We start from the raw sequence: 12,288 nt of genomic DNA, 5'->3' as shown, positions 1-12,288 counted from the left end.
TGTGTTCTTAACTGACTTGCCTAGGTAAATAAAGGTTTACTATAAAATAAAAGTGACTTGAATTGGAAGGTGACAGAAGGTGTGGGATGCATTTTTTTAATGTGTGTATTTTGTATGATATCGGCTTTTCCCACTTTTTTACTACAACGGATATTTTTTCTATAGGACCGCCATAACACCATAGAAGAAGAAAGTTTCTGAGTGACCGTTTACGCAAAGATGTTTATAATTAAACCAAGATAAACCACAACCCATCGTTTCAAATGGGAACAAGTGAGTCAGAGTGGGCGAAACAAGCAAGGAGGTTGGCAGTGCTAATCACAAGTTAGCGAGATTCTATTGGAGTTTTTCCGTTAGGGGACGCCTACTCTGAAGTGCGCGTGTGCAATAACTCAATTCGCCTTTGCACTCTTATACAACGCAATTTGTTTTTTTACTTTGGCAAAGGGTAAAATGTACAAAACCTAGTCCACTCTGTTCGTTATATATTTTAGTTTTGGGAACTGAAAACTGTATTGAGATCAAATGTTTAATCGATGAGAAAAATATCAGGATGTCGGCCAAAATTTATCTCGTTCCATCTTCTCCTACTGGGCTTCTTCTCACTACCATAATTTGGTAGTGAGTGTGAACGCCATGCGGATTGCTTCACATCTGGTGAAATATGTCTCATTGTTCTAACTGTGCCTCAAGCGTTTGCAGCACTGAGGGTTAGTTATACAAATATTTGACTGGGTATAATAAGGTTTGCAGCGACACACCCTCCACACATTTTTTAAAAAATATATATTTTTTAGCACATTTCTATGTCATTTACCTTTAGCACAGTATTTTCGTTTCGACGGACCTGACTGTGGAAGAACGAAGGCGTTTAGTGTCGGTTACAAAATTGAAAGGTAAATTACTATTAAAATGTCCCATTACAAACAACTAGTTTTACGTGGTGGTATGCAAGTCAACTTTATAGAGACGTCGCTAGCTGGTAGCTAGTTAACGTTAGCCAACACAGGCTTTAGCTAGCGGTGTAACACTGGTCTCTTAATTTATATTCAATAACAGATGGTTATTTAACCCTGTAAACCGCAACGTTTGTTTATTAACGTGAGCCAGCTAACGTTAGTTGATTTAGTTAGCTAGGTAGACTTGTTTTGCGAGACGATATAAAAATATAACGTTACTGAAATAATTTGGCCTACTATAGTCGAAGTTGTTTGGTACACTGCGTTTTGTCATAACATCATCCCACATTTCCCCCACTCGTAAATCTCCATTCCTATCAGATGACGAACTACTTTTTATAGCAACTGTTACATAACGTTACAGCTGTAACTGCAGCTAATTAGCTAGCTACATTCGCACTGTTCTGACAACCCGGGGTAGCTAACGTTAGCTAGCTAACAAGCTACCGGCTAACATGTGCCTTTTTAAAATGGCCGCAAAGGTCGTTATGGTTGAGCTAGGTACTTATTTATCTGAGTGTGTAACGTTAGCAGCTAAATGTACACAGTGTACATTGGCTAACTAGCTATAGTTTCGCTAAATCGGCTAGCTAGTTAGGCTTATTTCTATAATTCACTGGCACCTCGGTCGATGCAAAAACGTTATTTCTTGTCTACAGATTATTCAGTGTATGCCAAAGATGGTCAGACCTTACTCCGGACCTCCTCGGTTCAAACCCAGGTATGTGCAGGATTGTTGCAGAGTTACAACAAAAGGGGCAGTGTATACTAATTAATAATTGGTGATGTCAATTCATTTGGATTTTAGTCTATTTTAATTGTGTAGACTAGATATGGCTAATGATATGAATTGTGTGGGTGTTAAGTTTCTTCAAGACTGTTTTGATATTCAACAGGCCCTACTCTGATGGCTACAACATGCCACATGAAGAGAATTACAGCCCCCACCCCAGGAGTCAGAGAGGATTCCGGGGCCACTCAGGAAAGGTCCCTCCAAGCTGGAGAGATTCCAGAGGCAGAGGACGTGCTCACTTTGCCAAAAGGCCCCCACTGATGGGAGAACGGAGGCCCCCACTGATGGGAGAACGGAGGCCCCCACTGATGGGAGAACGGAGGGAGCGACCTTTCAATCAGTGGAGGTCCCAAAACCAGGATTCCTTAAACACATACCCCTCCCAAACGGAGCCCCATCATGGCCACAGGAGGCCTTCCCCTTCCAGGCCAAACCGTCCGTCCCCAGCTCAGCATAGGTCCTCTCCGCATACTCCTGGACAAGGGCCCCAGGGCCAGAGGGGTGCACTTATCCATGGAAACCACTCAGGTTACAGATCCCCCTCACCCCGCCATTATCATAACCAACCTCCTGACAGGAGGCCACCACCCTCACAGTCCCCCCACAGTTCCTTCAGGGGCCCTCACAAGCGCCCAAGTCCATCCCACGAAGAGGACAGGAGCTGGGGTGCCCGGCCGCCTTATAGTCCCAGGGAGAGGCAGTTTGAGCGCCCAGGTCGTGGGGGGATGCGCTGGAATGGGCCAGGGCCCATTCCCCGACCACACAATGGTGAACGTGGGCCTTCTGGCTCCCCCCAGAGAAAACCACGAGAGTTTCATGGCAGAGGTCCTTATCCAGAGAGGTACAGGATTGAAGATGCAGTATGGGCTGGGTAATATAAATGGAGGGGGAAAAGTGTAAACTCGCGTAGTCCTCTGCGTCAGAGGTCTAAATTATCATTCATTATTACAGTGCTGATAAACAGTATAATGCAGTGATCTGATGTTATTACACTACTAGTCACCTGCCACTGGAAAGTATATGCTCTCTGAAGGTTTTACTCTCCTACCTGTATCATGGCATAATGGTGAAGGGGCAGCATAAAGGAAAGCTAAACCTCCGTTTCCCACTTCACACGATAATGGATCTTCCAATGTAATTATTTTTTGTATTGTTTGTGATGGATATGCAGGTGGTCTGCTGAGCGAGATCCCAGGCAGCAGCATGGAGTGGTGGGAAGGGAGAGGGAGGGCAGCGGACGCCGCAGCGCTGAGTGGGCACAGGAAGGCAGTCCTCACCACCCTCCCCACAGATCTCCCACATGGAAAGGAGGTTGGTCGTCGTCCTCTTTCCACGAGAATAGCCCTCAGGCAAGGCCAAGTGGACCACCACACAAGCGGAAGTTCCAGGAGCACGGGATCCCTCCTGTAGGCCCTGATGTGGAGCATGGTCACCCAAAGCGCCCTCGCAGAGAGATTCCACATTACTTCAACGCCCCTAGAGGATTTGGCGGCCGTCCCTTGTCATTCAGGGGCAAGAGTCGTTTGCTGAAGGGGCGTAAAATGAGAGCGGAGTCGGTGATGAGGCTCAAAGCACCTCCTCCTCAGCCCAAAGGAGCAGAGATCCATGAAGAGGAAGGGCCGCATACGTCCAGGGGAAATGCGCCATCCAAGTTCGCTCTTCGGAGGGAGCGTTTCCAAGCAAATGCTGGCCCACTGAGGAAGAGGCCGATGCCCCATCAATCACCCCCCAACCCAGAAGCCGATTCAACCAAGTCTTCCAGGGACACAGAGTCACAGAAGGAACAAGTGGACTCTCAGCGAGCCTTGAGCACACACAGGTACGGTATCTTCCTTCTCACTCTGGGAGCAGGGGCGTGATGATGTTTAGAAGGTCAATCTTCAAAGATATCTGAATATGAAGGGAATGCCAACTTACAGCCATTTTCCTGTGATGGAGGAAATGGAGTTACAGTGATGTCCTGTATCAGTTAAGTTTTGAAATCAAATATCCAAAGACCTCTGGGGTTGCACTTTCAAGTGTGCTGGCAGTGAACAAAATAATTCACAAGGGATTTTTCTGGGCACAGTATACAAAATAATTCACAAGGGATGTTTCTGGGCGCCAGTCATTCAAAGTTGAATTAATATCTGCCTATTCGATACTATGTCATTGAAAGATACTAGAAAATCTCTGTGTTGCGAGGCCTGTCCCTCTGTGGTGCTATTGGGGTCTGAACCTAGAGGTGCTCTTCTCTGACCAAGTGGAAAAGTTGAAGAAACATGCTCACGATGCCAGACGCAACATAACCCCCTGACACAACAGAAGTTCAGAAGAGCAGTTCATACATGAAGAGAACTGCTAATAAGAGAACTGAGGACATGCCCTTTAAATCAGCTGAAATGCCACAGTCGTTCCACACCTATAGGAAAGGAGGAGATTGATGTTAATCACCATATAGAAGGCTCTGAGACTGGAAGCTGTCATTCTGGTTCAGGTTACATGATCTGTCAGTTTGAGCAATAACATTCAAATTGCAAATGAATATGCACTAGCTTCCATGAAGATGACGTCCAGAGGAACTTTGGGGATAATGCATGATACTACCACTGGCAACAACAGGAAAAGTGGCAAGAGAGGACGATGCCATTTAAAAAATAAAAAAAACATTTGAGTAATTTAGCAGACTCCTATCCAGTGATGTACAGTAGTGAGTGCATAAATTGTCATACTTTTTATACTGGTCCCCTGTGGGAATCAAACCCACAACCCTGGCCAAGTGCCACGCGCTACCAACTGAGACACATGGGACCTTACGCTGTGATGCATAGATCATACAATACTGCTTTTAATTCTTAGACACAGAATGTAGACGTGCAGTTGACTCAATATCTAAAAATGATGAATTACTCCCCAAATGAACAATTTGACCTTCAAGAAGCAAACCGACGACTGAAGAGATAATGAACCACATCTCTGTACGTTAACAGCACACTGAACTTCATCTGGCTAGGCCAGTGAACAGTGGACTTTTTCTGCATGCAAGAATACATAAAATCAGTGGACTACAGTTCTCTACACTACACAGTGGATCTGATCTCTACACAGCAAGTTTCCAGAGGATGGCAGCCTTACAAATACAACAATGGAATGTTTACAAGAAAACAATGGATTCCATTCATACAAAGTGCAAGCTGCTTTACATCAATTGCTCTGTTTATGGCTTGTTTATTCAAGCGGACAACTGGGTTTTGACTGATGATGTACAAGTTGAACACTGACCGTACACTGACCATCTCGAGCTGAATTTGTCACACTACTTTCACCAGACAGGATGCAAGATTACAAGATCATCCCCCTTTGAAATTTAATGCCCAGGGTTTGAAGAGGAGTTTAGATTTGGAAGGTGAGACTGACCTTAACGAAGACTAGTAAGGATGAACTAAAGATCAACAGGGAAATCATGGATAGATGGACCATTTGGCTGAACAGATTAGATGCTCACCTCCCTTTGTCATCATTATTATAATAGTAAGTGGAGAGAAATGACAGCCTTTCGAGTTCAGCTTCAAGTGAAAATCTGGACAGCAAGAGACCAGTTCCTCAGAGCTTTCGGCAACACTTTTCCATTCATGAGTGTCAGTTTTCACTCTGAATTTGTGAGGAGAGCTACTGGGAGGTCAGGTGGATTCGGGGTTCAGTGACAATACAGCGTTAAGAAAACATGGACATTACGTTCTTTTTGTAAGTACCTGAGTGATGATCAGCTTTTATCATTTTTTTTATTCCACATGTAGACCGATGGTCTTTCCTGAGTAATTATGTGAATGTAGCCTTTCCAACAGAACTCTACTTTCTGTTTGTCTGTCTATTTTGAGATTACATTTTTTTGTTCTACAGAATAAAATCATTTACATTTTCCAGGGCATTATTTAGACTGATGGAATTTTCACTTACAGGGCAACATCTAAAGATGATGCTAGTAGTAGTAATGTTCTGCTCCGCTGCTTACCAAACCTGGCCTCAGGCTCCACTGATGGGATGCTCATCACTTGTAATTCTCTGTCTTGGCTGGTCCCGCTCCAGCCCTTCCTCTATAGACAAACGGCTGGCTCGTGACCTAGTCGTTGTGTCCCAGTGGCAGGCACCTGGGACTAACTCAAGCTCAAAGGACAGCCCCCCAAGGGATAGAAGTAGGACACCAAAAAAGAAAACTGGCAAGTGGCCCCTAATTTGGTTTGGTCTCATTTTGTCTGTTGGCTAACAGTTTGTTTGATGCTCCTCAACGGGAATGCAATGTCTCTTGGTCAATTTAAGATTATTCATTATGAGAATGATACCTCTTTTACTCACTCTCACCTCCTGACTTTTCAGAGCGCTATTACAATTCAGATGAACAACTTACGTTGAATGAACGCTTCTCTAAAATTCATGACTCCAGTCCTTCACCAAGAGACCGGAGATATGCGGAAAGGTAATCCACCAATATGAGAATCAATATAAAAGATTTGATGTGAAGTGATTCTTATGATTGTATTGCATGGAATATAACCATTTTATTTGCTTAAATGTTGGAGCCTAGTGGTTATGGGTACTTGGTGATGATGCGTCACACGATGGGTGTGGCTTCACACCAACAACTAGTTTTATTCAAGGATATTTAGTCAGATAATTCACTTTTTACTTGTTATTTTAGGCCAACGAACATGCCACAGGAGAACCACAGACCTGAAAGACCCTTCAGGAAACCAGGACCACAGGTGAGAACTTCCTGATGGCTGGGTTCTTTGAAAGCTGAGTGTTCATAGCTTTAGTCTTGGGAATGGTAACGTGTTTACTGTAATGAGTAGGCCGCCCAGGGATACAGTATGTCGAATGTTGCCTCCAATACATTTTGGCAACCTATGAGCAATTATATTTCTAGATAAACTCCATTCCACCATGTATGCACATCCTTTACTCGTATGTCTCACAGAGATCGAGCTTCCGTCCCACTAGCCCAAATCGCAAACCAGGTCCTCCTCCCGAGAGAAGACCAGGCCCTGAACCGCCTGGTCCCTTTAGGAAGCCACTCATGGTATGTTGCCTTTTTGAGCAGCTCCTATTATAACTTGTGGCCAGTAGGACTTGTCTTAGCCTACTGACTGTGTTCATGTGCCTCTTGGCTTTTTGAAAATGGAGGTAGTAATATCACGGGGATGAAGCTGTAGGTCATTGAAACTGCATTTCTGACTGGTTTGGTTGAATTTCTTTCCCCCCTCTGTAGGGAGGCTTTGTGCCACGTCCTTTCTCTCAAAGGCCAGTGTTCAGGAAGAGCCAGAGCATCCTGTCCAAATACCGTAACATGCCGACGATGCGTCAACATGTACCCCCCAACAGAGGGTCTAATTATCGCCGCTGGTGATCAAACTAGAGGGACCAAGGGCACAGTTCAGGGTTGTGTAACCCTTTCCCCCTTGGCCTCGGGTTGCGTCTTTGCCCTGGAGATGTTCCCCCAATGGAACTCCCTGTCTTCAGGAGTACATCAGAAAATGACAGATGCACTGTTTATTTTTTGACTCTGTTTGCATAAGATGTGTTTAAATATACAGAATAGCCTATCAGTTTCTAGTCTTCCAGACTAGTTATTATAGACATTGTTTTTTTGATTTCACAACCGTGTTACACCTCTCATATCATGTAAATGAAATTATGAAGATTTTACCTTTTTATAGTTACCAGTACCACTTTTTTTGTTTTTCCCCAGTGCTTAGAGAAAGACTTTTTGCTGTAAAGTAGAAGCAGTCTTCAAGACGATTCCCCAAGGGCTGTTGAATATGATGCTCAGTCTAATTCTCAACCTGTAAAAACTACTGATGCCATCTTCATGTCCTGCTCATTTCAACCTATGTACATTGTTTTGTTTAAGATATTGCAAATAAATGGCTGGACATGCCTCGACATGCCTTGTCTGTTGTGCCGTAGGATACACAATAGAATTGGATGTGTTTTCATAAGGACTGGGGAGATCTAGTTAGCATTTCACATTGCGTGTCACCAATTTCATAATGTCAAGGTTAATGTAAAATAGATGCGTTATTACTAGTCTCCCTTTACTCCAATAGAAGCTTAAAGGAAAAAGCAGTGATCAGAATATAGCTGGGAAATTCAATAGACTGATTCTCATTTTTGAATACAATGATGTAGCTGCTTTATGTAAATCAACTCTTGTTGAAAATCATACAGTATGAAAGTATCTTCACATCAGATCTCTTTCAGAGCCTCGTGGTTAGAGCGTTGGGCCAGTAACCGAAAGGTTGCTGGATCGAGTCCCCGAGCTGACAAGGTAAAAATCTGTCGTTCTGCACCTGAACAAGGCAGTTAACCTACTGTTCCCCGGTATGCTGTTATTGTAAATAAGAATTTGTTCTTAACTGACTTGCCTAGTTTAAGGTAAAAAAATTAATTAAATTGGGCTGCCTCTCTAAATACAGCTAAGGCAAAACCTTGACAGATGTTAGACTAAAATGTACAGAGAAAGTATCAAATAGAAAAACGTGTGATAGAAGGAAATGCGCTGAAGTGAGAGGTGGAGACAACTTCTCTGGGGCGTGCCGTAAATGCATTCCTTGGGGATCACCAGTCTGACGAGCCGTTGGCGCTGTAGTGTAGGCTAGCCATGTCCTTTCCTGTGATTGGTTGTACAATGTCACCATAAAAGGAGAGGTCTGCAGGGGTCCTTGCTCCTGGCCTTTTCCACTCATCCATTTGTTTTTATGGACAGAAAAGAGCAGAAGCTCTGAGCTATCCGATCAGGCCCATTGTCTATATTGGACTGGTTGCATCCCAGAAGTGTCAAAGGTTTGACAGCTGTGGGAATAACGGGTGTAGACATAGAAAAGTAAGAATTGAAATAAAGGAGACAAAGGTACAAATACATTTCTTTACAGGTTTGCTACAAAGGTAACATTAGTAAGCAGGAGGGCTACAAGACCACCACCCACTTTTACTCTACAAGAGTTGCCCTTACGAAACAAGATTGCTTTCAGAGTGCAGTATACTGCAGAATGCAGAAAATACTGCGTCCAAAATATATATATTTTTTTTACTGCAGTAATTTTGTAGTGTAACTGCAGTTACAGTGCAGTATTACTGTACCACATTTGACTGCAGTGACTACTTTTACTGCAGTTTAAAACTGCAATGTTTTTTGTAAGGGTGGAGTTCGTTCCACTTGGATTGAGAATGGTATAACAAAGGACAGGTTATGGTTAAATATCAATTAAAATTCTACTCATTTTGGTAGACAGTCACATATCTCATCTCTGTGCATAATATACAAAAAGTAATGACAAACTGGTTGCGCTTCATATTCCAATTCAACATACAATCCAGCTTGCTTCCTCTTGACTTTTTCCATTCAAATTCAAACTCAAATTATGGAACTGACTTTGTGTTTTCATGGCATGCTGTATAGATCTCAGCACCCTGCTCTCCCCTTGGGAAATACTGGATAAATGTGTGTGTTCGATGCCCTGTAGTCTGTCCCTTTAAGTACTCCCAAGTCTGTGTCCCTGCAAACGAGTTGTGTCAGGGACTGCCCCAATGGTATTGGTGGTGAGCATGTCTGTGTGCTAAACTTAGCCCAAGACCACCTCTCATCCCACTAGCACAATTCATGTTGTGTTACAATGGAACCAGGAGTGAATGGTGTAGAGTTACCATCAATGGAGCTGTATTGCGATAGGAACACTGGCCAAACAAGGTGAGTTTGTACAGCAGAACTCCTAACAACACCAGCTAAGATTGCTGTCTTGTCAATCAATTGGTGTCTATTTCCTTGGCTGTAACAAATGGTAACTGCTGACACTTGGTATTTCTTCTAGTGTGCACAGCACTCTGTTCATAGTGTCTGCAATCATGTTATATTTCAAACAACAGTTGAACCTAGTTTATTTTCTTGATAAAGAATGATTCATTAATTATCCTCTTGGCTGTTGATATCTTATAAGTTTGACGCTTTTCAAAATAGGCTTGAACACATGCATGTCTATGTTCTGATTGACTAATGTGCTTAGTTTGAGAAGTCCCAAAGACTATCTACTGACTTTACTCACTCCACTCTGTCATCATTTTTAGATAAAAATTCAAAGCTTCTGGAGCTCTTTTCTCACTTTCATTTTGTCGCTCGACGTATCACGTTGGCATTCTTCTGTGTGACCATTGGCGACTATAGCCCTGGCCTTACCGTGGGTAAGCCATGTCATCATTCTCAAATCATTTCTTATGTTCCTTTTAACTCACCTATGATGCTTTAGATTTATCAAACTGTCATCAATGGCAAAACAATTTAATACTGCCTGACACTCTGTTTTTGACAGCCTGTTGTTTTGCTTCAATGACCCCACCATTAATTATGCCTTCAAATCAACTCAACAATTTGTCTAATGCGTCTGTTGGTTTGTTTTATTTCTCCAAGACATTGAAGATTTTGAGTCACACAGTGTTTCAGTCACTGTGAGACCCTGAACCAATTGGCAGCACGTGTGGTGGATGAAAGATTTCAGTCACAGATTCTTTCACTGGTATGTATATTTGTACACTGATGTCTATGGCTATCTGGTTATTATTGTGGAGTCGTGCAGCATGCAACAGGGTTGTTTTTTGTCTCTGAGGAACCTTTAGAACTTCTCACTGTGTTCTGTTTGTGTCTCATTTGTCCTTGAGTTAAATTTACCTAATTTGATCTGGCAAGATGGCAGACAACACAAATGTACATTTTACGTGTGTTAAATTGAAGTATTCCATATACTATAGTCATTAAGGACTACAGATCAAACGACCACAATATTACCATAACTACATGTACATGTAACAGGATATATGTCAATCAAAATAACAAAATCCTTCTTTCAATCCTCATGTTTCTCTGTCTGTGTTTGCTTGTGTCCTCTCAGGCTCCTCAGTCTAACCTTGACTTACAGGAAGACGTACAGGTAGCCCCTACACAGGTGGGTGAGACGCAAGAGAATGAGATAGAGGACCTGGACCTCTCCTCTGTCATATCACTCATCAGCAGCCCGGCAGCACCTACAAATACCCCAGTGTTACCTGTAATTCAATGTTCACCTTACTATGCATGCTGCCCAATGTCAATGTGGTCTATATATGCTTAATCAATATTGTTCCATCAAAACATTTACACCCAAAAGGATCTACAGCATGCCTCTTGAATTTGTTTGACCAGTTGTGCTGTTGTGATGTCGTTGGACAGGTGGTTGAAAAGAAGCCTCACCGGCCTTTAAGGCCCACAATGCTCTCCTCCTCATTATCCACTGGTGCCAGTGCTCCACACCCCTTCTCCACACTCATCCCTGGGGCTCTCTCAGCTATCCTGCGTGCTACCCTGCCCCCTCACCTTACCTCTGACCCCAAGCCCAGGAGAGAGCCAGGTGCCCAGGGCCAACTGACCCTCGAGCAGCTGCGGACAGAGCTCCGGGACCTAAGGGATGAGGTCGAACTGATGAAGAGCCAGCACAAGTAAGTCTTTGTTTATCTCTGTGTGTGCAACTACAGTAATGTCTTCTATTGTTACAGTATCTCTGTGCAACTATTGTTTTGTATTGTTATCTCTGTGTGTGCAACTACAGTAATGTCTTCTATTGTTACAGTATCTCTGTGCAACTATTGTTTTGTATTGTCTCTGTGTGCAACTACAGTAATGTATTGTATTGCGTTTTCTAAGTGTGCCACTGATTTAGGATTTCTCTATGTGTTAGCAAAGAGATTCAACTGCTGATGAATGAGCTGGATGAGGAGAAAAGGATTCGCTTGTCATTACAGGTACTGTGGGTCTGTCGGTAGACGTCAGCATATGTTCCAAGTACTGAATACATCACTCTATCAGATATGTACCTAACAGAGATTAGGGGTGCACCTCCACATTGTATTAGTGATCAATTTTATGACATTAACTTTTCCTGACTTACAGGCCCAATGCAGTTGTTTTTATATCAATATTAAATCATTTCTGGGTAACAATTAAGTACCTTACTGTAATAGTTTCCCATTACATTTACAAAAATAGCAATAATTTAGCTAGGACTGTCTGGGAGTGGTCTGAGTGGGGAGGGGGAATCTGAAAGCTAGCTCTTGGCAGAGTGGTTTGTAACTCAGTTGGTAGAGCATGGTGTTTGCAACACCAGGGTTGTGGGTTCGATTCCCACGGGGGGCCAGCACAGAAAAAAAAAATGTATGAAATTGTATGAAATGTATGCATTCACTACTGTAAGTCGCTCTGGATAAGAGCGTCTGCTAAATGACTAAAATGTAAATGTAAAATGTTATTAGTTTATTAACCAATTTACCACCTGGTGATGTCACCAGGTAAGTTGAAACTCCCGCCCATGCAAACCTGCTGATTAGAAGGTCCTGTGTAGATTGTATTTTCAACCAGCAGCTATCAGGGAATAACACTAATCAGCTGTTGTGCAATATGATACAAAACAGACAAAACTGAATTTTGACTGTACTGGGCCTTTAAGACAAATTTCAGTTTATTACAAGTCAGATTGATTT

General features: G+C 42.9%; 1 protein-coding gene across 3 annotated transcripts; it reads left to right on the top strand.

The window, feature by feature from the left end:
* Positions 1 to 366: 366 nt before the first annotated feature.
* LOC106563582 (serine/arginine repetitive matrix protein 1) lies at positions 367 to 7,666 on the top strand. 3 transcript variants are annotated; one of them, XM_014129290.2, is made up of 10 exons: positions 368 to 710; positions 824 to 896; positions 1,619 to 1,680; positions 1,856 to 2,623; positions 2,924 to 3,571; positions 5,818 to 5,948; positions 6,106 to 6,205; positions 6,428 to 6,491; positions 6,707 to 6,808; positions 6,998 to 7,666. In XM_014129290.2, exons 3-10 carry the CDS (start codon positions 1,631 to 1,633, stop codon positions 7,133 to 7,135), a joined length of 2,001 nt encoding a protein of 666 aa, XP_013984765.2. In that variant the 5' UTR covers positions 368 to 710; positions 824 to 896; positions 1,619 to 1,630; the 3' UTR covers positions 7,136 to 7,666. The 3 variants fall into 3 exon arrangements, with proteins under 3 accessions (XP_013984766.2, XP_013984765.2, XP_013984767.2); XM_014129291.2 differs by lacking the exon at positions 824 to 896 and having other exon boundaries at positions 367 to 710; XM_014129292.2 differs by having other exon boundaries at positions 371 to 896; positions 1,856 to 2,593.
* Positions 7,667 to 12,288: the final 4,622 nt, after the last annotated feature.

Source organism: Salmo salar, chromosome ssa11, assembly GCF_905237065.1.
Source record: "Salmo salar chromosome ssa11, Ssal_v3.1, whole genome shotgun sequence".
Classification (NCBI taxonomy): domain Eukaryota; kingdom Metazoa; phylum Chordata; class Actinopteri; order Salmoniformes; family Salmonidae; genus Salmo; species Salmo salar.
The sequence above is the reverse complement of the archived record's forward strand: the minus strand, read 5'-3'. Positions and strand labels throughout refer to the sequence as shown.

Excerpts from the sequence above, each read along its gene's own strand:
- LOC106563582 (XM_014129291.2), top strand. The coding sequence starts at position 1,631 with ATGCCAAAGATGGTCAGACCTTACTCCGGACCTCCTCGGTTCAAACCC. Across the intron at positions 3,572-5,817 it reads CGAGCCTTGAGCACACACAG|CCCTTCCTCTATAGACAAAC; the intron begins GTACGGTATCTT and ends GTCCCGCTCCAG. Across the intron at positions 6,809-6,997 it reads CCTTTAGGAAGCCACTCATG|GGAGGCTTTGTGCCACGTCC; the intron begins GTATGTTGCCTT and ends CCCCCTCTGTAG.